The following is a 25816-nucleotide window of genomic DNA, read 5'->3' as shown; positions in this document are numbered from 1 at the left end:
TACTGAAAATACTACTTGCTATTTTATTACATATGTTTATAACATCATTTAAAAAAAAAAAAAAACTTAGATACCATTAAAAATAAACACGGTAAATTTTTTTAGAACGATGGGGTGGTTTTGGGTATGAACTACTAGCCAATCACGTGTCAGTGGGCGTGGTTTACCGGAATATGGGTAGGGGAAGAATAGTAATAACGCGGCTATGCGCTCCGGTCTGTGTGATATTTTCCTAAATGCGCACCTGCGACAAATACGGAAAGATCCTATTTTATCTCATGCAACCCTAGAAGTTCGCATTCACATCAGGGTGTGTGGACAGGAGTGTGATCAGATAGTGTGTGTAGACGAGTTATTTTGTATCTGATTGTGTAAACACAGTGTTGCGGGGTTTTTTATACGAAGAGGAGGAGGAAGAGGAGGGTGAGGAGGGTAAGGGTGGGAACAAGAAGAAGAAGTAGAAGAATAGTTACGCAGATTCGCCTGAAATAAAGTGTCGGTGAAGTCCTGTCTGTGCGTCCGTTGTCGTTCCTCTCGGAGTGACTCAGTGTTTCTTTGCTCGCCGGAATGCCGTTATCTCTCTGAGCGTTCAGCATGGATCAGGCTGGCTGCGTGAATCTGTGCAGTCTGACCAGCACGCTCCCGGTGATCCCGTACCGCAAACTCACCGACCTGCACTACATCAGCAAAGGCGGCTTTGGCACCGTGTTCCGGGCGCAGCACAGCGACTGGCGCACCACCGTCGCCATTAAGTGCTTAAAATTGGACTCCCCGGTCGGTGAAAGGTACGAATTTCCACCTGTGTGTGAGAGAGAGATGTTTTTTAGTAGTAGGAACTTGTTTGTCTGAAAGAGATATAACACCGTCTGCTTAGATTTCTTTAAAAATATCATAAAATTGGTTTTGATTTTTTTTGTTAATCTGTACAGCATTACAGTTTTAATCTGTAATATGTACAATGTTACGAATTTAATCTGTAATCTGTACAACATTACAATTATTATCTGTAATCTGTACAACATTACAATTATAATCTGTAATCTGTACAACATTGCGATTTTAATCTGTAATCTGTACTTTACGATTTTAATCTGTACAACATTACGATTTTAATCTGTAATCTGTACAACATTGCGATTTTAATCTGTAATCTGTACTTTACGATTTTAATCTGTACAACATTACGATTTTAATCTGTACAACATTACGATTTTAATCTGTACAACATTACGATTTTAATCTGTAATCTGTACAACATTACGATTTTAATCTGTAATCTGTACAACATTACGATTTTAATCTGTAATCTGTACTTTACGATTTTAATCTGTAATCTGTACAACATTACGATTTTAATCTGTAATCTGTACTTTACGATTTTAATCTGTAATCTGTACAACATTACGATTTTAATCTGTAATCTGTACTTTACGATTTTAATCTGTACAACATTACAATTATATTCTGTAATCTGTACAACATTACGATTATAATCTGTAATCTGTACAACATTGCGATTTTAATCTGTAATCTGTACTTTACGATTTTAATCTGTACAACATTACGATTTTAATCTGTACAACATTACGATTTTAATCTGTAATCTGTACAACATTACGATTTTAATCTGTAATCTGTACAACATTACGATTTTAATCTGTAATCTGTACTTTACGATTTTAATCTGTAATCTGTACAACATTACGATTTTAATCTGTAATCTGTACTTTACGATTTTAATCTGTAATCTGTACAACATTACGATTTTAATCTGTAATCTGTACTTTACGATTTTAATCTGTACAACATTACAATTATATTCTGTAATCTGTACAACATTACGATTATAATCTGTAATCTGTACAACATTACGATTTTAATCTGTAATCTGTACTTTACGATTTTAATCTGTAATCTGTACTTTGCGATTTTTATCTGTACAACATTACGATTTTAACCTGTAATCTGTACAACATTACGATTTTAATCTGTAATCTGTACAACATTATGATTTTGATCTGTAATCTGTACAACATTACGATTTTAATCTGTAATCTGTATAACGTTAGGATTTTAATCTGTACATTACAATTTTAATCTGCCCAACATTACGATTTTAATCTGTACAACGTTACGATTTTAATCTGTAATCTGTACAATGTTACGATTTTAACCTTTACAACGTTGCGATTTTAATCTGTACAATATTACGATTTTAATCTGTACAACGTTACGATTTTAATCTGTAATCTGTACAATGTTACGATTTTAACCTTTACAACGTTGCGATTTTAATCTGTACAATATTACGATTTTAATCTGTACACCGTTGCGATTTCATCTGTACAACTTTACAATTTTAATCTGTACAACATTACGATTTTAATCTGTACAACGTTACGATTTTAAGATGCATGACTTTAAAATGTAGGACTTTCAGATTTAAATCGGTACAACTTTAGGAATTTAATCTGTATGATTTTATTATCTGTACGACATCGATATTATTCTGTACAGCTTTTCACTGTATGACAGTTTAAGAACAACGACTTTATTCTGTATTAATTTATGATATTTTATGGCTGTAAGACTTCAGATTTAATGTGTCTAATTTTATTTATTTTTTTAATCAGTTCACTGTAAGATTTCATGATAGAATTTTCAGGGCTTTACAGGTTTAAACTGTATGACTGTAAACGAAACACACTGGAGGATCTTTAGCTTATAGGTTGATTGATGTCTGGTATCTTCAGGTAGAACACCATCTGTAGTCCTCAAATGAGATGTTCAGTAGTAGTGTATAGGAATCTGGGACGTAGCAGAAGCTGAAACGTTCTTCACTAAGGAAACCGAGAGATGCTTCCAGACAGTTTAGATGGATAGAAAGTAGTTCTTCAGGCCTTTCTGGACTTTCTCCCAAACTACAGGGACTTCATTACACTTAAACTACAGGAAGTGGGAAACTTTAAGGAAGTGAGATCATATTTTTTATGAACAGAGTCATAAATCTTCACTGATTGTTGAGCAGGTCGATATATACGGATTTAAGTGAAACCTTTTATCATGGAAAGGCAGGATGAGGTACTGTTTATACAAGTACAACAAATATAACTTTTTTTAAATTCAAGGTTTAAAAGATTCTTGATCCAGAACACAGATTTTGCGAAAAGGTTTTATGTCCTGTGTACAGTATGTGCTAGATATTAAATTCTCAAACCTGATTGGTCAGAAGGTGTTGATTATTTTTGACTGCTTCAGCTACAGTTCAAAACTCAAAACGGTCCCATAGTTTTGTAGCTGTAATTGTTGTCACAGTGATGTTTTTGTAAGGAGATGTTTATCGAGCAGTTATTGAAGGAGTCTCCAGTGTCAGAAGCTGAGTTGAAACTGAAAAACCGAATTGAAACTGAAATGCAGATCAGCACCGTCACTATTGTACAATCTGACTCAGTTGGAGGAAGCAGGGGAATCCCACAGTCCTTTCATCATGCTCCACTTCATTGCAGAGAAAGGAATTGCTTACTGAAAGAGGCAGAGGTGCTTCACAAGGCCAGGTTTAACCACATCATCCAGATCTTCGGAGTGTGCAACGAGCCCGAGTTCTTCTGCATCGTCACCGAATTCATGACCAATGGCTCTCTGGACGAGCTTCTGCACGAGGTAATGAGCGTCTTTCAATAAGAAGTTCTCAACTCACCTGGTCCGGATCTATATATCGTACACACGATGGTCTTGAAACCAGTTTGTTAAGTAGAGGACACTATCTTGAGGAGCCATCTATCTCTTAAAGGTTTCAGGGTCTGGGGTTTTTTCCCATTCTGCAGAATACCTCATCCAGGTTGTGAAGGTTTTGATAAAATATCCAGACTATTCAAACTGGATTACTTCCCTACATACTGTAGGAAGGTGAGGGAGGGATGTAATTATGATGGGATTCTAGTCCTTGTCCAAACCTGGTAGCTCTTTGCAGACTTTACAGAAGATCATTATCAGCTCCTCCAGTTTACTGCCTCAGCAGAAAGACCTGTTTTCTACTTGGTTGGCCAAAGATGACCTCTGAGTTGAGAACTTCATGTCCCAAGCTTGTTGTAACATTGTTAATCAGTTTAAGCTCATTTTCTCACTCTTTCATTCTTTCTGTCTCTCAGAAAACCATGTATCCGGTGGTGGCTTGGCCTCTCAGGCTGCGCATTCTGTATGAAATTGCTTTGGGAGTTAACTTTCTCCATAATATGACTCCACCACTGCTCCATCACGACCTGAAAACCCAGAACATTCTTCTGGACGGCGAGTACCATGTTAAGGTAATTTGAGCATTAGTCTTAATGGTTTTTGCCATTTTCATCACAGCTTCCTCAGTTTTGCAATTTGCCAGATCAAGGGAACTGGTTTAACAATCATTGTTTCAGTGGTTTATTACCCTGCTTTTTTATTGACTTGTTCTTACTTTACTTAGCTGGAATGTGAACTGATTATCGGAGCACATTCTTGACTCATGAACAATGAATAAGCATTTCCAAAAAAAAAACTTCCTGTTCCCGGACAGGTCTTGGACCGACTTTGCATATTTTCTAAGCACAAATACTATTTCTGTAATCTCCAATCCCAAGAAGCCAGAACAGCACCTGTTGTCTTATTCATTCATTTTCTACCGCTTATCCGAACTATCTCGGGTCACGGGGAGCCTGTGCCAACGGATGGCAGGTGATCTCAGGTGTCATCGGGCATCAAGGCAGGATACACCCTGGACAGAGTGCCAACCCATCACAGGGCACACACACACACACACTCTCATTCACTCACGCAATCACACACTACGGACAATTTTCCAGAGATGCCAATCAATCTACCATGCATGTCTTTGGACCGGGGGAGGAAACCGGAGTACCCGGAGGAAACCCCCGAGGCACGGGGAGAACATGCAAACTCCACACACACAAGGTGGAGGTGGGAATCGCAGCCCCAACCCTGGAGGTGTGAGGCGAACGTGCTAACCACTAAGCCACCGTGCCCCCCTCCTGTTGTCTTATGTTATCCCTAAATGATAACATGACTCTGCTTCATTAACTTAACTTTCTTATCGTTAATTTCCAGATAGCAGACTTTGGTTTGTCAAAATGGCGCCAGCTCTCAATCAGCAAAGGTTCCGGATCGAAACCAGCCGAGATGGGTGGCACTGTCATCTACATGCCTCCTGAAGAATACGAACCCAACAAGACTCGGAGAGCGGATGTTAAGCAGGACATGTACAGGTGCTGATTTTACGCTTGATGCTTGAAATAACACCAGCTGAGTTCTCTATTCTGATTGGTTGGAAGATGTTTTGATTGTTTACGTAGCCATGAAGGGGCATTTATTTAGTCCCCGGTCTCAGTGCTACTTACAGGCAGAAAATATTCAACCCTGGAAAGAGAGGTGGGGTGAAATGGTAAGATGCTGGTGAGGGAGTGAATGTACTGTAAGCAACCTAACTTGTTCCGCAATGTTAAATGTAACCAGAAACGGCTAAAACGTACAACGTGTCATTACATGAATAAAACAAATTGCTGTTGTTGGAGGAAGTCAGTGTTAAGTGTCACATTCAGATGTCTGATTTAAAGACAGAAAAGTGAACAGGGAACAATATCCCACTAACCATCACACATTTGAGGACTTCCCCTTGTCTGAGGCTGTGTTCTTCCGGGAAGCCATAGTTCTATTATGAGAAATTGGACCAAAAGCAGAACGAGAGTTTACGTTTCTCTCTGATTTGTCACATATTAGACAAAGGGGCTTGTTGAAATCATCAGACTGAACCCAAAGCGAGAGTATTGATTGATTTAAAGGGGGTTTCCCGGGTGGCAGCTCTTCATTAAATTTACCACATTGTTCTCTGCTTCTTCTTTCAGTTATGCCATCATCATGTGGGAAGTCCTGTCTCGACGGATACCATACGAAGGTAGTGGAAGTGTGTGTGTGTGTGTGTGTGAGAGAGAGAGAGAACAAACTCCTTTTTACTAACAAGCCATTAAAAGAAAGCGTTCGCCTTGTTATTTTAATCGTTAACACTTCACAGCAGCATGAAAATGTCGTTGCGCCGTTCTGAAACTGCTGATTTGACCATATTTTTACGCACTCGACAGTCTCTTGAGTTTCATGCTTATAAAACAACTTTAATATGAGGGGAAAAAGAGGAAAGTCATGACGAGGAGAATCTCAACATGAAAAACAGGAAATCTGAAGCTGTAATCAGAGTGGGTTCAGCTGAATTTGGCATTTAAAGAAAAGAAAACTTGAACTGTTCGCCTCACACCTCCAGGGTTGGGGGTTCGATTCCCGCCTTCGCCTTGTGTGTGTGTGGAGTTTGCATGTTCTCCCTGTGCCTCGGGGGTTTCCTCCGGGTACTCCGGTTTCCTCCCCCGGTCCAAAGACATGCATGGTAGGTTGATTGGCATCTCTGGAAAAATTGTTTGTAGTGTGTGATTGCGTGAGTGAATGAGAGTGTGTGTGTGTGTGTGCCCTGTGATGGGTTGGCACTCCGTCCAGGGTGTATCCTACCTTGATGCCCGATGACGCCTGAGATAGGCACAGGCTCCCCGTGACCCGAGGTAGTTCGGATAAGCGGTAGAAAATGAATGAATGAATGAATGAATGTTCCCAAATGAGCAGTGTGAGTTTTGTGGGTCGAATAAAGCAGTTCAGATCTCTGAAGCTTCTGACTGGTTCAAGCTTGACACACAGTAGTTTTACTTCCTTTTATGTACTTTTTTGATTTTGTCTTTGTCTTCTTCATTTCAGATGCTACCAACCCCATGCAGATAATGTTCAGCGTCCTGCGCGGCTCTCGCCCGGACACCGGACTGGACAGTGTGCCGGGTGACATCCCTGGGAGAGAGACGCTCATCAACCTCATGTCGTGCGGCTGGACCGCTAATCCAGACGAGCGTCCTTCTTTCCTCAGTGAGTGTCAGAACGTTCACCTTTTAACCTTTGTACCAGCATCTTTCAGTTCTAGTCCACTCACCTGTGCACGAGACTTTTATTAGCCACACAACGTTTCCTTCACTTAAATTTGCATTTATTTTGCGGAATGTCTGTGAAAGTAGCTAGTTCCTGTTCTCACTTGCATTATAACAGCTATAAACCTGTTGTTCTCTCTTTTTTTTCCCCACTCTTTCTTTAAGTTATATGTTACCGAGAAACCACCAAAACACAAGCTTTAAGCTCTGAATGTTTCAAATGCAAAGCGCTAACACTGCTTCTCCTAGCATAAATCCCATAAATCGCTTCATCAACAATTCCGTTTGTTTTCATGAGAAGTTTGTTCTAATTCCGGGACCAAATAAGTCCAGATAAATTGGATTTAAACTACGGCATTAGAAATCAGATTTAAATAAGCTGCACGAGTAAAAATATTGGCACCCACTCAGCTTTCTGAATGTATTTTGTCAGGGAGTTTACTTAGAGTTTAGAGGTTGTTGTAGACTTGTGTATTGTAACTTATCCTAAACTCCAGCATTATTTAACTTACCTGATCCACATTTGATCCAAAGATCTGATACCATGCAATGGCCTAGTTTGTTCTTCATCTTCTTGCGGCTTTGTTAGCTAGTTCCTCTTTTTTTTTTTTTTGCCCTCGCTTAGATGCACATTTCGACAAGCACTTCCTGTCTGTTCTTCAGTAAGCAAAACCAGTAGTCATGTTGGTTGTGTTTTTGTGTGCTGCTTGTTCATGTGGCGTATAAGACTGGCCGATATGACAAAACTACCATATCACGATACTCAATGGATCATGGTTTATTGATTTGACAACAAAATGGCAAGACAGAAATAACTTCAGTACAACATTTATCAAATCAGCTGCTTTCTGTCAGAAATGCCTACGATATCCCAGAGAAGTCTATTGTGTCCTTATTTATCATGATATTAATGATATTAAGTTGCTTTGGAACAATATACAGTACTATGGCATTTTTTTTTTGTCCACTAGATTGTCTTATCGATCTGGAGCCGCTGCTGCGGAGATTCGACGAAGTCGATGTCATGGAGTCGGTGCTGGAGGTCAAAAGGTCAAAAGTAAGTCTAAACGATGACCCTGCAGTGTTTACATTCAGTTTATTATAATAACAGACTTTAATAAGAGACGCCACATTTTACAGTTTATCCGTTATTTGACTATGCTGATATGGGAAGTGCCTTCTGTATTTTTTTTAAATAAAATAAAATAGGTGCTGTTGCAAAATCGTATAGCTAGCTGAAGTACAGATAAAAATTAAATTAAATAAATTTAAAAAAAAAAAATTTTTTTAATTTTTTAAAGAAAAATCTGAAATAAAATTACAAAAAATGTGTAATATACATTTAAAAATTTTAATACAATAAAAAAATGTAATCCATATGCAATTAAAAAAATAATTAAAAATGTTTCAGATATTAAAAAATAAAGAAAAAGAAAGAAATGAAAAGAAAACAAATTGTGAGTGTTCTTCTTGCTGTAGTACCTTGTTGTTATACTGATTGTATTCTTAAGCCCTATTCGGACGGGATTAGTTTTATGTGGGGACGTGGAGTAATGCAATTTTACCTCAGGACGTCTGTAATATTAATTGGCCAATTCGCATGGGACAAGACATCTCAGTAAAACTAGCAGAAGTGGGAGGGGTAACTCGCTTTACGCACCACAGTGACCTCCTTGTCGTCATGTGCGTATGACGTTGCTTCCTGTTATCATGTGCGTAAACAGACAACATGGCGCCTCCATGCTTGCAAAACGCGCCAAAAACTACTTTTAAACAGGAAATGACGGTATTTTAGCGTAAAAATTTACAGCGGGTCTATTCGGACGGGATTAGTATTACCTGAGGTAATTTTTCCGGACCTTTTTACAGAAGGTAAAAGTCGCCGTAATCTTTACTGACATTGTCCGTAATGATTACCGAGATGGCACATTCGGATGGGACTAAAATCACAGAGAAGCTCTGGTAATAATTACTTTACCCCCACGTCCCCACGTAAAACTAATCCCGTCCGAATAGGGCTTTAGTTTGTGACCTAGTGTACCAGTATTGTATTAAATGATAGATTTATTGTAGATTACTGTATATGTTTTAGTATTGTTGATATTTTCTTGATTTTTCAATTTAAACTTTTGAATTGTTTTGAAATTAAATACAAAACGAATCTGTCTCTTCTTCATTGTTTTCTTGTCTTAGTTTTTGAGACCGGCGAGCAGCACTTCAACAACGACGACAAATGTGAAAAGAACAGATAAAAACCTGAAGGAACATAACACTCCTTGGACAGTCAGTTTCTTCTTTCTAATTTATACTCATCATATTTCCTTCTTAGATATTGTCTACAGAGCAGGTTATTCGCTGAAAAGAATTTGACCTTATTATAGGTCATGCTTTGTTTAGCAATTTAAATTTATGCCAATTATGCTACTTTTGGATTAGTGTTCAGATTCCTGCTGGCTGAACTGTAAAAAAAAACAGGCTTTTTTTTGTCCAACATAACATACAATCTTTAATATCAATCTTATAAACGATTTTCTGATGGCTCTCTGACAGGATACCGGCTCTACGTCAGGATCGGGTTCTTGCTCCTCCCAGGACACGGACATCTCCCAACCAGGCTACCTTACCATCTCTAATCCCTCTCATGGTAACCCTTAATCTTGAGTTTTATGTTTTGAACTGTTGCACTAAATGTAGAGCGGAAAACCTGTAGTGATGATCATCATTTGTAACTAATCTTCAAGCAATTTGTACCTCATAAATCCCTCGTAAAAAAAAAAAAAAAAAATTAATAACGAGAATAACTTGGAAGCTAATGATGATTGCGCTGTTGGCGAGTCATATAGGGAAAAACTATTACAACCCTCCAAACGTTTCCATTGACCTAGGGACGTAAATGGGGGATTACCAAGTTGGAATTTTTGAAGCTTTCTGACTACCTTAATTTTTCCAACTGAAGAGCAAGGCAACTGACTGGTGTTTGCTGCTATTGGGTGGCAATGGCAACAAAATGTCAGTGTGTGAATTTTTTACGAGAAGACCTCATTTATCTGTGTATGAAATACCTTGTCTAAATGTAAAAGACTACCAATTTTACTTATCAACGCCTTCTTTTCTCGCTTAGCTGGACCGTTGTCATCTGTCGTGTCCATACCACTGGACACCCCAAAACCCTTAATGGACCAGGGCTCCCAGAACAACCTGAATCCTAATTATCAGACGGCCCAGCTCGTCTCGGACTGCAACATCCCCCTCAGACCAAACACGCTTCAAAACGAGAGCAACCTGCCTATAAACATTCACCCGCTCACCCTACAGTCACAACCTCAAGGTACGTCATGTTGCGTTACAGCGAATTCCTAGCAAAAAAAATTCTATTTGGTTCATATACTGTATGTAACGGTTAACTTCAGAAAAGAAAGAATTACCAGTGACCCAAAACTTCCTTGTCAGTTTAGCTCACGCCCTTATTGGCAAATTAAATGAAGAAATTTTGATGTCTATTTATAACCGGTGCATAATCTGTAACATCCTCTAGAATTCCCCATGCTGTTGGACACCCAGGGCCCGGCAGCACGATGGATCAGCCTTCGGCGTGAGGAGGTTGTGCGGCAGATGACTGAGGCATGTCTGAACCAGTGTTTGGATGCACTACTGGCCCGTGACTTGCTCATGAGTGAGGACTATGAGCTGGTGGCCAACCAGCAGACTCGCACCGCCAAAGTTCGCAAGCTTTTGGACTTGTGCGAGCGCCACAACGAGGAGTTTTGCCGTGTGGTGGTGCGCAAGCTGCAGGACAACAAACAGATGGGCCTGCACCCATTTCCAGACTTTATTTCCCAGACGCCTCCACCACCACCACCCTACAGCGCTGCCAGCGCTCCACCGCTCTCCACCTCCTGCAATAACATCCGCAACATTTTCTGAGCTTCTCAGCTTCCCTCGTATCTGGTCACTTTTGGAATAAACAGCTGAGAGATTTTCCAGCTTTGCTGTGTTTTTTGGGGTTTTTTGTCATTGGGAAAAATGTATTGATCTTGTACTGGAGCAATTCCACTCTACGCTTGCTGTGGCTGTAAAACTGGACCACTTGTTGTTTTTATCTCCATTATTCTCAAGCTCTTTCTGTCTTTCTTGTTGGAATAGATGTTGAAAGATTGTTTTCATTTGATCCAGTGATGAAGTGAGTCGTGACGTTGTCCATCAATCCAAATGACAACACCATATCCTGTCATTTTTTGGTTGAACTGGTCACTTGGGTTTATATAGACATGAGAATGTTGTGTTTGTAGGAATGATAACGTGAACAAGGATTTGCAAATGACAAAAAATTTGACAGCATTGTTTTACCACAGCTTGATAGAAACTTCTACACTGTCTTCCTTTTAGCTCACGTTTTATTTTTATGATCATGCATCAGTATGAAGATTTGTAGAGTTTATACACCAGTTTACTTTGTGATCACTATGTCTCACTTTGGTTTACAAAGGTATTTGGCATCAGTAAGAAAATTGGCAGTTTCTTGAAGGTATATACAGTACAGATCTGTGTGCCAGAACAAAGCTTAGCAAGTTTTTAGCACTTGGTCATACAGTTCTGGGTAAAACTGACAACTGATTCCTCCTTCAACAGAACCTTCTGAACACTGACCTGCACTCTGTTTCATAACAACCACAATAACTGAAACACCACCCTACTTTCTTCAACGTCCCATGTCAAAGTGTCTTGTATAAAATAATATTTATCATAGTTTATACATCTGCATGTAGTCCTTCTTTCTTAGTTTCAAACACATCCGTGTTCGCAAGCCGCTGAAGTTCTTTAGGGTTCTGTTTAAGGGTTCGGTTTTTCCTAATGTGCATTATTTTTGGAGCCAGGAGCGGATGGTTTAGAGTATGGTATATGACTAAATATCACCTAAGTTGTAAAGTTCGAACATGTACTATTATAATAGGGCATTGTACCATACTTCAGCTGAAATAGTGAACTGCTAGACGAAAGGAATGCTAAACTGGGTTAGCATACAGTAAGTCATGGTTATGCTAAGCCACGGGTCGACAAATCATAATTTAGTCACTAGTCAAACAGGAATTTAGTGCTTCAATGTGCTAAATTAGACCTTGCTGCAGAACCAGAAGTCCTGGAAGGCTGGATGAGTGTTTGTTCCGTGCTATATAGCATCAAGGCAAGGCTTAAGTCTAAAGGAAGACGTGAATCAGGTCTACTGATACCCCTAGAAGCTAGTTCTGGAGCCAGCAACAACTTACGATAACAATTTGGCAAGCTAGCCATACACTAGACATAGGCTTTAGGCATTAAGCAGCTATGAATTAATCTTTGCGAGACAAAGTACTTCCTATCAACAGCTAGACCATGTTGTCCAGACTTGTAAAGAGTGCAGCATTTGAAAAAGGTTTTGAAAAAAAGATTTGAAAGCTACAATATATAAAAATATTATATATTAGGTGTGCTACGTTTAAACAAACATGTCTATTATGAAGTACAAAGCACGTTTCCATGCCAAAATCACAACAGCAAATCAGACAAAACGTCATCGTTGAGACACAAAATGGAACGTGTCAGACCTTATTGTTATAATAACATAACAGAATTCCACTTATTCACTGTTTTCCTTTAACAAGCCATCTCACCAACATGCGTGTAATGTTCAGTAAGACCAGTCCCTTTTGGCTTTGAGACAATGTCAATGCCTTTGCTGGTTTTTTTATTCTGTTTTTGCAGTTTTTAAAGAAACGTTTGAATAATAATAATAATTGTAATTATTTGTTGTATATGTAATGTTATTTTCCTGGGCCTGCGAATTTGTCCACCCTGTAAGTCAACAGTTATCATTCTCATAACACTGAACACCTGCTACAGGGAATGTTTATACTACTGGATCTGGAGCGTTTATTTTCAGGTACCCGTGGTGTCCGTTTGTTACGAAACTGTAGAATGTGTTTGCGTTTACATCAGTGTTTTTGCCCCATGAACTCTCTTGACCCTGAACTCCCAGGATTTTTTTCCCCACGCTCAACTGGTTTTGACGTTTATAGAAGCTACTTTATTTTAGCTGTGGGATGCTTTCATATGGTAATTATCAACCTTTTGCACTGCAGATGATGAGGTCGCTAAGGCGCTTAGCTTTTTGTGTGTCGGTCACTTTTAAGAAAGGAACAGCAGGTTTTGAAATCCACCGGTTTCATTTAGTATTACAAAATATGTATTTAATTATTTGCATGTTATTAAGCAATGCAGTTGACAGTATCATGAGTGTATTTGTGTATTACATTCGCATTAAAATTTGCAGAGTATTGTGCCCATTTGTAGGCGCTGATCATGAATGTAGATCAAGGCATCAGAATGTCGTGTTGCAATATCGTATCTTGTCCGTAGAGTGTATATTAAAAAAAAATTAATTCTGTGCCAAACTCAACATTGCCTTAATAATTTTAGATGCTAGGCCTAAATAAAGAGAATTATTTTTGTCATAACAGCATTACTCCTCTATTTTAGTGTATCTCTAAAAGTGCCATCTTTTGCCTCTTGCCTTCTTTCTGTGAAACTAGATGCTGTCATAAGAAACCTTGTGCACATTACAACCAATGCATAGCCAATGTAGCAATGTACAGGTGTCAGGAATGCGATCGATGTACGTGCTCTAGTATGAACGTCCTGAAAATCTTCCAGAGAAGTGCTGTGTTATTAAAATGTGTAGCTCTCCATTAGCGTTCCGTCTGCTTTCTTCTTGTTGTTCAACCAGAAATACCTGAAATTTTTTTATGCTTGTCCAAGTTTTCAGACTTTCCCGGGACTGTGAGGTTAACGCAAGAGCATACAGTGTAGAAGCATATCTGCAGAGTGATTTAAAGGAGACAAAAATATTCATTCATTCATTCTATACCGCTTATACCTCGGGTCACGGGGAGCCTGTGCCTATCTCAGGCGTCATCGGGAATCAAGGCAGGATACACCCTGGACGGAGTGCCAACCCATCGCAGGGCACACACACACACTTTCATTCACTCATGCACTCACACACTACGGACAATTTTCCAGAGATGCCAGTCAACCTACCATGCATGTTTTTGGACCGGGGGAGGAAACCGGAGTACCCGGAGGAAACCCCCGAGGCACGGGAGAACATGCAAACTCCACACACACAAGGCGGAGGCGGGAATCGAACCCCCAACCCCCGAGACAAAAATATATAAAACATTAATACAAAATTCCAAATTTTGATTTTGATTTCATTGTAAATTATTGGTTAAACAATTGCTATTTTTATGTTGTTGGATTTTTTTTTTTGTTTTGTTTTGTTTTACAATTCAGTGATGCTGGAGACGTCTCAAAATTCAGAAATTTACAAACAAGTCTTTTTACAAGCTGTTACCATAGAAACAACGTATTTGCTTCGTAACCTAACCCGTGAAACACTTTTATAGATCTTTCCCTGACTATTCGACTAACAATTTAGTCTTTAAAATCAAGAACTTGCCAACATTTAGTACCTGATCTTTTCCCCATCCCATTAATAGTAGCTTTTAGTTGGTATTTCATATAAATACGTTACATTATACGTTAGAATTAGAGTGACATTAGAAAGCAGTTTTTCATCTTAAAATTGAAACCATTTTGGGATTACATGATTATAAAGTTCCAAAATCTTCCTATGAGAGTGTGAAATGGTTATTTATAAGTAAATATGAATCCCAACATGACTACAAAAAGAGGGTCTCTCTCTCTCCCTCTCTCTCTCTCTCTCTCTCTCTCTCTCTCTCTCTCTCTCTCTCTCTCTCTCTCTCAGACGTCCAAAAATAAACAGGGGAACTAGAGGAACTGCATGTCCTCTGTGTATAAAAACACTCTGTCTGTGATTGCAACACCGCACCTTCTCTGGTGCCTCTGGATCTCTAAAGATAAAAATCTGTTATTCATCTGCACCGGTTCTACTCAACAAACAGTTAATTCTTTCTTTCAACTGTCATTCGAGATCGGTACATTAGAGGTATGAAAGCCATTCTTTGGCATGTTTTAGCACAATAACCCAGACTGATAGATTACTACATGCTGGCTCACTTCATGGTTGCTTTCTATTAAAAGCTAAGACTAACTGCTTTTGTGTGGTTGCATTAAAATAATAAGAGAAGCAACTGTTCTATGAATTTTGAGTCTAAAACATAAGGGATGAACTGATGCATGATTTAAAAAAAAAATTGAATCTCTCTTTACACATTTGCTTATTTTATGTAAAAGCATTGCAGAGTGAACCAGTTTGTATGTTTTAAATAAACACACAATAGTTCAATCGACCAAAAACGTTTACAATTTTTAATAATAGTAATTGAATATAGAATTTCAATGGTTTGTTACTTGAAGCTCCACAACAAACAATTGTTTTTCTGTTTATATCCCGGACCTTCTTTGGCCTCTATGTAGAACTCCACACCAAAAACTGACTTAAATGCATTTTTGTTCAACAAATGGGCAAACATTTTAATCTAGAACCCTAAAGGGAAAAATATATCTAGAACCTTAAATGTGTTCTTTGTTATGTGCTTCTGACAGAATCTATAAAGCTCGTCTAGAACCTTACAGTAAAGGAAATTCATCTATATCCCTGCAACAGATCTTCAGTTTATGACTTTGAAGAAAACCATTACAGGTTAAATGGAGAACTCTACCATTTACTATAAAGAACCAAAGTTTATAACTTTCCCTTTTATGTGGAAACCTGTGCAACATGAGGTTTCCTTTTTGCTAAAGGCTCCAAGTAGAACTGCTTTGGTAGGCTAAGGTTTTGCTCACGGGTTCCCAGATTCCTTTATAGAAAGTTCTTTACCATTCAAAGGATCACTGAGGAACCCTTCTTCTCTGTGTAGATTTTGTGCTAAACAAATGTACAAATCCTGATTTCATGTCATATCTTGTTGTTTAGCATGAAACAAAAAATCTTGGACATGCGCCGAGATTTTTGCCCCTCGTTTAGGGCAGACTCGGACCCAGACCTGAAAGCACCAGCAGGTCCTGATGACCAGGCAGAGAGGATGGTGATGAAGAGGGAGATCTCTCTGGCCAATGGTGTGTGTCTCATTGTGGGAAACATGATTGGCTCAGGGATATTTGTGTCACCTAAAGGAGTTCTCCTGCACAGCATGTCTTACGGCCTTTCGCTGCTTATCTGGGCTCTCGGGGGCTTGTTCTCTGTCTTCGGTGCTCTCTGCTATGCTGAGCTTGGCACCACCATTGGCAAGTCAGGTGCCAGTTATGCCTATATCCTAGAGTCCTTTGGTGGATTCCTGGCCTTCATCCGTCTCTGGTCATCAATCTTGCTGGTGGAACCAGCGAGCCAGGCTGTCATCTCTCTGACGTTTGCTAACTACCTGGTGGAGGCTCTGTACCCAACATGCCAACCTCCATACGATGCTGTGAGAGTCATCGCCGCTGCCTGCATCTGTGAGTTCATGTTGTTCACCATTTTGGTAAATGCTCCTGTCCACCAAATAATGAATAGAAACCTGTTACATTTAAGCTATTTTATATAATTGAATCAAACCTTGAAGACAAGCTTCAAGTAAGGTGCATGTGTCATTGAGTCTATATATGGAAATAAAAACATAAATAGGTTTGTGTTTCTTTTTATAATATGTACAGAAATATATGTCTTTAAGTACCATTTATGTGTACTTGTGTATTTTCTTGGCCTGCTAACTAAAATAAGCTAGCCTTACAAAATGTCTGACAGGATTTGTAGCCATTATTATTTACATAAGTTAACTGATAGCGGTAAACATCTATATAACATGAGCTAATCTGACAGGATTTCCTAGAGTTTTTTTTTTTTTACATATATTTATAGATTGCAAGGATCTTAATAGTTAATTTTAGCATGCTAGCTAGCTAGCAAGTCAAGTCAAGCATCCTTTATTGTCATTTCAACCATATATAGCTGACACAGTACATACTGAAATTAGACGACGTTTCTCCAGGACCATGGCACTACATAGAACAAAAATAGAGCGACATGGAACAACACAGAGCTAATGACTGTAAAGACATTATACAAAATATAATACACAAAAGAAATATCAAAACTAACTGGATTTACTCCTAACATAAGTGAACTTGCTAACACAAGCTAACCTGACAGGATTTTAGAAAGATTCTAAGTAATATTAATCAACACTAATCCACTAATCGACAAATCAACACTAATAATAAACATGAGCTAATCTGAGAGGATTTCTGACAGGATTTGTTTGTAATCATAATTGTTAGCCATCTAGGTATTCACCAGCTAACATAAGCATTAGTCTGCTGTCTAATATGAGGTAACTTGTGCATTTATGAAAGAAATATGTAGTCCTAGTCATGGATTGCACTGATCTTAATGGTTATCCTGAGCCATACAGCTAGCCAGAGATAAAGTGACAAGATACGGTATTTGCAAGGATTATAAGTCATAAATAGTAATAGTCCGTTCCATTATGCTAGCACAAATCTTCTGACTAGCATGAGTGCACTTTCACAGAATTTCTGACATATTCATAAATTCACTGTAATTGTTAACATTATCCAGCTAGGTATAGTTAGCTAACCTGGTAGAATTTACTTCTAGCATGAGTACACTAGATAACATGACATTAAGTTACCTCAGAGTATTAGCAAATTACCTAACAGGATGAAAATTTTATAACAGGTTGTATTCATAATATTAAACAGGATATTTCAGAAAATTAATCCCCAAACCTGGTTAAGCTACAGTGCACTTGTGAAATTCATTTATTCATTCATTCATCTTCTACTGCTTATCCGAACTACCTCGGGTCACGGGGAGCCTGTGCCTATCTCAGGCGTCATCGGGCATCAAGGCAGGATACACCCTGGACGGAGTGCCAACCCATTGCAGGGCACACACACTCTCATTCACTCATGCAATCACACACTAGGGACAATTTTCCAGAGATGCCAATCAACCTACCATGCATGTCTTTGGACCGGGGGAGGAAACTGGAGTACCCGGAGGAAACCCCCGAGGCACGGGGAGAACATGCAAACTCCACACACACAAGGTGGAGGTGGGAATCGAACCCCGACTCTGGAGGTGTGAGGCGAACGTGCTAACCACTAAGCCACCGTGCCCCCCCACTTGTGAAATTATTTTGACTAAATTATTTAGCACATAATTTAGCTATGCTAGCATGGGCACATTTAAGTATCTATATCTAAAATCTCTTTTTATTCAGAAGTTTCAAATGAAAGCACGTTATTCTGATTACCAGCCTTAAAGAATTTTCAAAGCAGAAATGGGATTTTTTTTTTTTCTGCAGTTTGGATGCAGTTCTGCTCTTCATAAATTTATTTTTAAATAGAAAAGTAGGTCCTGTAAGTTCATCACGAATCTGATGTATTATTGTTCATTAGCATACAGAGTTAGCATACATCTTTGCGGCTAATGGCAAAATGTTTGCTGAATCACTGTTAGGCGCAGTCGAATGCTTGTGGTTAAGCTTGTGCCAGAGGCTTGCAAGCTTTTGGAGATCCCCTTCTTAACCCCTGGTCACTTCCTAACACTGACCATTATTGTGTACATCGCTAAAGAGGAACGAATAGGTTTTTTACACCGAAAATAATTCTTTTTCAAAATGATATCCCAGTACAAGTAATTCGGCACAGGTTGTTTTGTTGTGTCTGTAGAAACCAGGCCAAACGTTTACAGTAATGGTAATCTTTTTTGGTTCTCATCACCTCCTATTTGAGTGCCCTTGACACAACAGGTTTGGAATTTAGGTGAAAGATCAACACATGAGCCATCCGTTCAAGGTTTAAACATGCTTTCCTGGATTGCTAAACACAATGTGTGAATGTGTCAGCCCCACTGGCCTTAGCTGTAATGTCTAAGTTTTCCTTTCTGATGTGTAACCACTGAAGTGAAGGTTCATATGCATCCAAAGCCATGACGTATGTTACAAATGTAAGCCAGGATCTGTTTTTCTTTCTCTTTTCTTTTAGAGAAGCAATTGCTAAACCAAGTAGAGAGGGAGAGAGACAAATAGAAAAGAGAAGAAGAACTGGCGAGCTGCCCAGTATGCCTGCATTTCTCAACAAGTCCCTCTGAGCAGAAATAGACCAGCCCTAACATTATAACTGCAGAGTAGTGGTGCTTAATACAGAATAAATATTAAAACTTTTGTGGTGGTTTTTTTTACATCTCATTCATGAAAAAGAAATTGTCGAAGTAGACAGAGCAACCTGAGTTTCTTTTATTTATTGGAGCCAGGAACCACCATCATTTATTTACACTATTATTTCTAGATCTTGTGAGTCCGGTTTCTAGTTTATCAAGTAAATAGGAGCCTGCTTGCCAAGATGGCTGTCAAGTGGGTGTAAAGGATGTTAAGTGTGTTTCAGTCATCAGGAGGATGACTGAAAAATATTTAGAGATTGGTTAGAGTGCTTGTTTGTGAATTTTGTTAAATATGTTCTCATTAATGGCACAAAGCTACAGTTAGACTAACATCCTGGTATGAATTTGAAAAATAACCAAATTAATAATAGGAATAGTTGAGAGAAAATCGTAAAACTTTATCATGATTTATTCCCACTTGTTCCTCTAGTTTCTTGCTATGTCTCTTTGTCCTCATCAGTTCTCTAACTCTAGCCTCAGTCTTAAAAGACTCTTCCTTTCTGTCTCAGGTGTGCTGATCTTCATAAACTGTGCCTATGTGAAGTGGGGAACTCTGGTCCAGGATGTCTTTACCTACACCAAGATTTTGTCCCTCATCCTCATTATTGCAATCGGAATACTAAAAATAATTAAAGGTATGTAATTCGTGGTGAAATGTCCCAATCCTAAGTTTAATAATATTCTAATCTAATATTCACATCATTAGGTTTATCTCACCCAATCTTGAGCCTGATTTTTATGAAAAATTAAGCTAGATTTGCGTCTGTTTTCAAGTTTAAAACAACTAGCTCCAGCTACCTTCCATTATTATCAAAGACTATACTTTTAATATTGCCTTTATTTGGGTTTTTTGAGATCTTGAAAAATACTTAACCTTATGTTTTAAATTTTCATGTTTCTGGACACACCCGCAAATTTATGTTCAGTTTTATTCGCCTGAATTTTAGTATATATTGTTTCAATTTAAAGGCTCTTCTCATTTTTATTGGGTCAAACCTGTTCATGTTCTAATGTTTTGGTAATAAACCAAAAAAACAAAAAAATCTCTTTGATAAAAATTTCATGGTCATTAAAATTAATTTCGTTTCCTTTGACAGGAGAGACTCAGAACTTTGAGAACTCATTTGAAGGTTCCTCCTTGGAGGCTGGCAGCATTGCACTCGCGCTTTACTCGGCTCTTTTCTCCTACTCCGGCTGGGATACACTCAACTTTGTCACAGAGGAGATTGTGAATCCAGAGAGGTCTTAATTTGTTTCCAACAATGCATTATCAATTATTTATTAACCACAAAATATATCATAGAACTGGTTATGTGTAGAAGACTCCAGCATTCATGATCTTTGATTGACATTTGACATCAGAATTAAATTTTTCTTATGCAGGAATTTACCCCTAGCCATTGCCATCTCCATGCCAATTGTAACCATCATCTACCTTCTTACAAATGTGGCATACTACTTGGTACTGGACATACCTTCCTTTATGGCCAGTGATGCAGTTGCAGTGGTATGTGTTTTGGGTACAGAATCTTTTAACTCATCTCAATTTCAACTTTTTATAATCATTTTCTTTTTGTAGATAAATTGCAATAGAGGTAAAAGTTCTCACTTTTCCATCCAGAAACCACAGGGGGTGTAAACATTTGCACTCTGGCCATACAGTCTATATATAGCAACCTTAATGATTTGTTCATGAATTCTTGTATAAACTTATTGTTGGACACACACCAAAATGTACTGAATAGATACTGAATACATGGTTCAAATTTAGGAGTTCGAGGTCTAAATGGAGATTGCCAGATAAACATTTTCATTTCTGTTTTATTCTTCTATAGACCTTTGGGAATCAGGTTCTGGGACCCATTAGTTGGGTTATTCCCATTGCCGTGGCTATGTCCTGTTACGGAGGACTCAATGCCTCCATTATTGCTTCATCCAGGTAATAATAATTTCACCTACATTCAGAAAGAGCTGTTAGCCTTAATCAAAAAAACTTTGTTGATCGAGATATTCATGCTGGTGAAGATTGTTCCAGTGAAATGCTCTGTGTATTCCAGAAATAACTTTCTGGTTGTTCTTCATGTGCCAGGTTGTTCTTTGTCGGGGCCAGAGAGGGTCACCTACCAGACAGCCTGGCTCTGATACACGCTGACCGCTACACTCCTGTCCCAGCACTCATCTTCAATGTAAGTCTCACACCATACTGATCTCCGGTTCTAGACTGTGCAAGTCATAAATGTGTTACAGCATCAAGAGTATTTGTGTCCTGCACTACTGTACTCCAGAATGTTTCCTCAGAACCGAAGCTGGGATTGGACTGGATTGAACTCCATAATATTCACTGTTTGCTGACTGGCCCAAAAATGAAAGTTATGTTCAAGCAAATAATGCCTGTAGAAGTACATGGTATGGGGAACTAGTCTTCTAAGATATGAATCATTCACAGCAGTCATAATATTTTTCCCGCCTCCACCTTGTGTGTGTGGAGTTTGCATGTTCTCCCCGTGCCTCGGGGGTTTCCTCCGGGTACTCCGGTTTCCTCCCCCGGTCCAAAGACATGCATGGTAGGTTGATTGGCATCTCTGGAAAATTGCCATTGCCCATAGTGTGTGAGTGCGTGAGTGAATGAGAGAGTGTGTGTGCCCTGCGATGGGTTGGCACTCCGTCCAGTGTGTATCCTGCCTTGATGCCCGATGACGCCTGAGATAGGCACAGGCTCCCCGTGACCCGAGGTAGTTCGGACAAGCGGTAGAAAATGAATGAATGGAATGAATCTAAGCAACATGTTAATCGGTCATACTTCAAAAGCATTGTTTCACCCCTGAAACAATCCTCTCCCTTGGTTATTTCCTGACAAGTAGGGAAACGGAAGTGGAACATCTTAAAATTTCTTTGAAGTTCAGAAGGAATAAGATGGAGCTTGATTATCTCGTTTTTTTCTTCTATTTGCACATCAAACATACCAACTCTCAACTCTGTAAGCTGAGGTCTTTTGTGAACCTTAAGGAAAGGCATTTCATCTAAAATATCCATTCTGTTGCATTCCCAGTTTAATTAATATAAAATGGCAAAATCTGCATAAAATTTTCACAAGATCAAATTTAAGATTTCAAGTTCAAACTGATGGGTTTTTTTTGGGTTTTTTTTTGCTTACAGGGTGTAATGGGACTAATCTTTTTGTGTGTGGAAGATGTATTCCTGCTAATCAATTACTTCAGCTTTAGCTACTGGCTGTATGTGGGATTATCCGTGGTGGGACTCATCTACCTTCGCTTCACACAGCCAGACAGACACAGACCTGTGAAGGTAACTAATCGATTGTCTGACTAAAGTGATGGATTTGTTATTACGCTTAATTCCATTAAAATTCCATTCTTTCCTTTCTGTCTTCCAGCTGACACTGCTCATTCCCTTCATCTATTGCTTGTGCAGTCTTTTCTTGGTCCTTGTGCCCCTCTATAGTGACACAGTCAATTCCCTCATAGGAGTCGCTATAGCACTGTCTGGTGTACCAGTGTACTACTTCTGCATCTACCTGCCTGTGGAGAAGAGGCCGAAATGGTTGAGTCAGCTCAATGGTAAAAATCCTGATTCTTTTTACTGTAGATTTACAAGATTAGTCTGAGGAAAGCATTTGTTTTTTGTATTTGAAGTAACAGTTAGCACTGTAATATGTAAGACAGAGTCTCCCCTAACAACAGTGTTTAAACATTTCTGATTATGTTCATTCATTTGCTACTGTTCATACTGTTAACCCCAATCCCAGAGTGCTGTATAATTAAGAGAGAGAATGTCTGCGATCCGGGGGCACGGTGGCTTAGTGGTTAGCACGTTCGCCTCACACCTCCAGGGTTGTGGGTTCGATTCCCGCCTCCGCCTTGTGTGTGGAGTTTGCATGTTCTCCCCGTGCCTCGGGGGTTTCCTCCGGGTACTCCGGTTTCCTCCCCCGGTCCAAAGACATGCATGGTAGGTTGATTGGCATCTCTGGAAAATTGTCCATAGTGTGTGATTGTGAGAGTGAATGAGAGTGTGTGAATGTGCCCTGTGATGGGTTGGCACTCCGTCCAGGGTGTATCCTGCCTTGATGCCCAATGACGCCAGAGATAGGCACAGGCTCCCCGTGACCCGAGGTAGTTCGGATAAGCGGTAGAAAATGAATGATTAATTTAGAGTTAAAGGTCTGACTAAATTATATATTAGTTCGCCTGGAAGATTTCAGTCCAGAATTGTTCACCAACATGATGACTAACCTCTAACACACAAAGCAGAAGAAAATTGATTTGAGATGGCCTTCTAAGGTAACAGTCACCACATTGTTGGCAAGCTTTTTGGTCAATTTGGTACAAATCTTTGGTAAATTCCCACAAACAAAACGAAGCAACAGTTGCTAGCCTAATAGCAAGATTCGGGTAATGAAAAAGGGACCACAGCAAAACACGGGTCAAACGGAAAAGTCGGCAGCTAGTCATGACATGCTAGCTAATGTTAGCTTAGTCACCAGTATTTACTCTGGTGGTGTTGACACTAGCAGCAGTCTTGATAATAACCAAATTGTTTAGTTTACTAACCAGTCTTTGAAAAACAGTGCCGTTGATCTTATAAATAACATTTCTCTCTATTTTTGTTGTTCTCCACAGTATATTTAAGTCCATATTCTGACATGAATAAACCATAGCATTGCCACCTTGTTCTCAATCAACAATTCCTCCTTATGTATAATTGAGGCTAGGTAAAAGTTAATGCTTCTCATACTTCATTCAGCAAAGACTTGCATGAGTACCTTTTCATGGAATACTGAATACTGGTAATAGGCTTGAGCTTAAAAACATAACACATGTTGTAATTCTTAGTAGTCACAGTTCTGAGTACTCCAGCAGCTGTCTATGGGCTCCTGATACTTTGTTGACCCTGTCTCATCTTTCTTTCCTTTCTCATGTCGTCGTCTTCCGTGCCAGCCTCCATCACCAAATACACCCAGATCGTGTGCTACTGCTGTCTAACTGACCTCGACGTGGAGCCAGAGAAGTTGACTGAAAACAAGACTCAGTGATTTACACAGGAATGAGTTCTCTACTCAAAGACGGCATTGATTTTCGAACGTTTGAAGCGGGCGTGAACGTTGTCACCATGGTTAACTTACAAGGGCTATGGAGTCCGGTGAGGAGCTGTAAAATTTGTATGTATTTACAATAGGAGGCGTTTCTTTTATGAACACACCATGTCTTCTTTCAATTTGTACTGTATGTTTGAAGTACTATCAGTATATAAATGCAGAGAAAATGCAGTATATAATTTCTCTTTATTTTTTTTATAAAATTGTGTTGAGGTTACGGTGTACTTTTGATAAATGTCTAAAATATGCTTAGTGTCTCTCATTACTCACTCATCATTCAACAGAATTTTTATTTTTTATTCGAATCCTGAATCGTTTTGATGTGAACTATGTACAGTTTTGTCCGGATTAACCCTGATGTTTTACTTATGACTAAACTCTGTCATCTGGGACGCACGTAAACCAGTGACCGGTCAGCAGTTTTGAGAGGAAGCAAGCCAGCTTGGACTGCTCCACATAAAGGAGGAACTTCAAACCTTTAAGCAGCAACCAGAGATTTCAATGAGCCACTCAGTGACTCAGTCCTGTGACCTTGTGTTAAGGCAAAACAATATGCATTGTAATACTCCCCAATGTGGATTATGAAAATGCTGACTCATAAGCTTTTATGCTTGTTAAGAAATATATTTTGAACACATGCATTTCTTTAGACATCGTGGGCTACTGCTTAGAGGTAGGTGTGGTCTGGCCTAAAAATATATACCAGATCTAAATTCTATTACAATGCTAATTAATTAGCCCTTTTGAGTCATCAGTGAATGATTGGGGGTTTTTTGTTTGTTTTTTTGCCCCATAGCGTTATAACTGCAACAATTGTTAATGGGGTAAAATTGGGGTAGGAATCCTGGCTTCCCCAAGCTCACTCTATGAGAGAGGGGGAAGCGAACTGGACAGTTAGTCCTTCTATGGTGATAGGAAACCTCTGCTGTAATGAAGTGAACAAAATAAACATGAGCACATTAACATTCTCTCATTCACTCATTTTCTACCGCTTATCCGAACTACCTCGGGTCACGGGGAGCCTGTGCCTATCTCAGGCATCATCGGGCATCAAGGCAGGATACACCCTGGACGGAGTGCCAACCCATCACAGGGCACACACACACTCTCATTCACTCATGCAATCACACACTACGGACAATTTTCCAGAGATGCCAATCAACCTACCATGCATGTCTTTGGACCGGGGAAGGAAACCGGAGTACCCGGAGGAAACCCCCGAGGCACGGGGAGAACATGCAAACTCCACACACAAGGCGGAGGCGGGAATCGAACCCCCAACCCTGGAGGTGTGAGGCGAACGTACTAACCACTAAGCCACCGTGCCCCCCTGCACATTAACATAAACCTGTTATTTGAAGCGACCATCATAAAAAATGAATTTTAAAGACTTTGTGCTATTAATAAGCCTCGAGTCATTCATCCTATTCAGGGTTTATTCCTTCCTCGTGTTCCTGGAACAGGCTTAAGATCTGCCACAACCCTGATCAGTAAAAAAAGCCGTCTATCCATCCAACCACC

At 39.3% G+C, this 25816-nt stretch overlaps 2 protein-coding genes across 3 annotated transcripts; both read left to right on the top strand.

Annotated features, from left to right (window-relative positions):
• Nucleotides 1-420: 420 nt before the first annotated feature.
• On the top strand, nucleotides 421-13720 carry ripk2 (receptor-interacting serine-threonine kinase 2). Of its 2 annotated transcripts, none has more exons than XM_060873853.1 (11): nucleotides 421-785; nucleotides 3507-3660; nucleotides 4149-4304; nucleotides 5095-5252; nucleotides 5889-5938; nucleotides 6778-6939; nucleotides 7970-8055; nucleotides 9192-9281; nucleotides 9549-9642; nucleotides 10120-10326; nucleotides 10534-13720. In XM_060873853.1, exons 1-11 carry the CDS (start codon nucleotides 595-597, stop codon nucleotides 10920-10922), a joined length of 1737 nt encoding a protein of 578 aa, XP_060729836.1. In that variant the 5' UTR covers nucleotides 421-594; the 3' UTR covers nucleotides 10923-13720. The 2 variants fall into 2 exon arrangements, with proteins under 2 accessions (XP_060729836.1, XP_060729837.1); XM_060873854.1 differs by having other exon boundaries at nucleotides 651-785; nucleotides 3452-3660.
• A 125-nt stretch (nucleotides 13721-13845) lies between these two features.
• On the top strand, nucleotides 13846-25258 carry LOC132848277 (Y+L amino acid transporter 2). Its single transcript, XM_060873855.1, has 10 exons — nucleotides 13846-15003; nucleotides 15934-16451; nucleotides 19692-19817; nucleotides 20280-20424; nucleotides 20566-20689; nucleotides 21018-21121; nucleotides 21272-21368; nucleotides 22339-22488; nucleotides 22577-22760; nucleotides 24138-25258. Exons 2-10 carry the CDS (start codon nucleotides 15935-15937, stop codon nucleotides 24230-24232), a joined length of 1542 nt encoding a protein of 513 aa, XP_060729838.1. The 5' UTR covers nucleotides 13846-15003; nucleotide 15934; the 3' UTR covers nucleotides 24233-25258.
• Nucleotides 25259-25816: the final 558 nt, after the last annotated feature.

Source organism: Tachysurus vachellii, chromosome 7 (genome assembly GCF_030014155.1).
Source record: "Tachysurus vachellii isolate PV-2020 chromosome 7, HZAU_Pvac_v1, whole genome shotgun sequence".
NCBI classification, from domain to species: Eukaryota; Metazoa; Chordata; class Actinopteri; order Siluriformes; family Bagridae; genus Tachysurus; species Tachysurus vachellii.
This window is presented reverse-complemented; position numbering and strand designations above follow the sequence as displayed.

What these genes read in the sequence shown, in the direction of transcription:
- ripk2 (XM_060873853.1), top strand. Translation starts at nt 595, where the DNA reads ATGGATCAGGCTGGCTGCGTGAATCTGTGCAGTCTGACCAGCACGCTC. An exon ending in ACGGCGAGTACCATGTTAAG is followed by an intron (nt 4,305 to 5,094) that starts GTAATTTGAGCA and finishes GTTAATTTCCAG; the next exon opens with ATAGCAGACTTTGGTTTGTC. An exon ending in CCTACAGTCACAACCTCAAG is followed by an intron (nt 10,327 to 10,533) that starts GTACGTCATGTT and finishes AACATCCTCTAG; the next exon opens with AATTCCCCATGCTGTTGGAC.
- LOC132848277 (XM_060873855.1), top strand. Translation starts at nt 15,935, where the DNA reads ATGAAACAAAAAATCTTGGACATGCGCCGAGATTTTTGCCCCTCGTTT. An exon ending in CATCGCCGCTGCCTGCATCT is followed by an intron (nt 16,452 to 19,691) that starts GTGAGTTCATGT and finishes TTTCTGTCTCAG; the next exon opens with GTGTGCTGATCTTCATAAAC. An exon ending in GAGATTGTGAATCCAGAGAG is followed by an intron (nt 20,425 to 20,565) that starts GTCTTAATTTGT and finishes TTTCTTATGCAG; the next exon opens with GAATTTACCCCTAGCCATTG.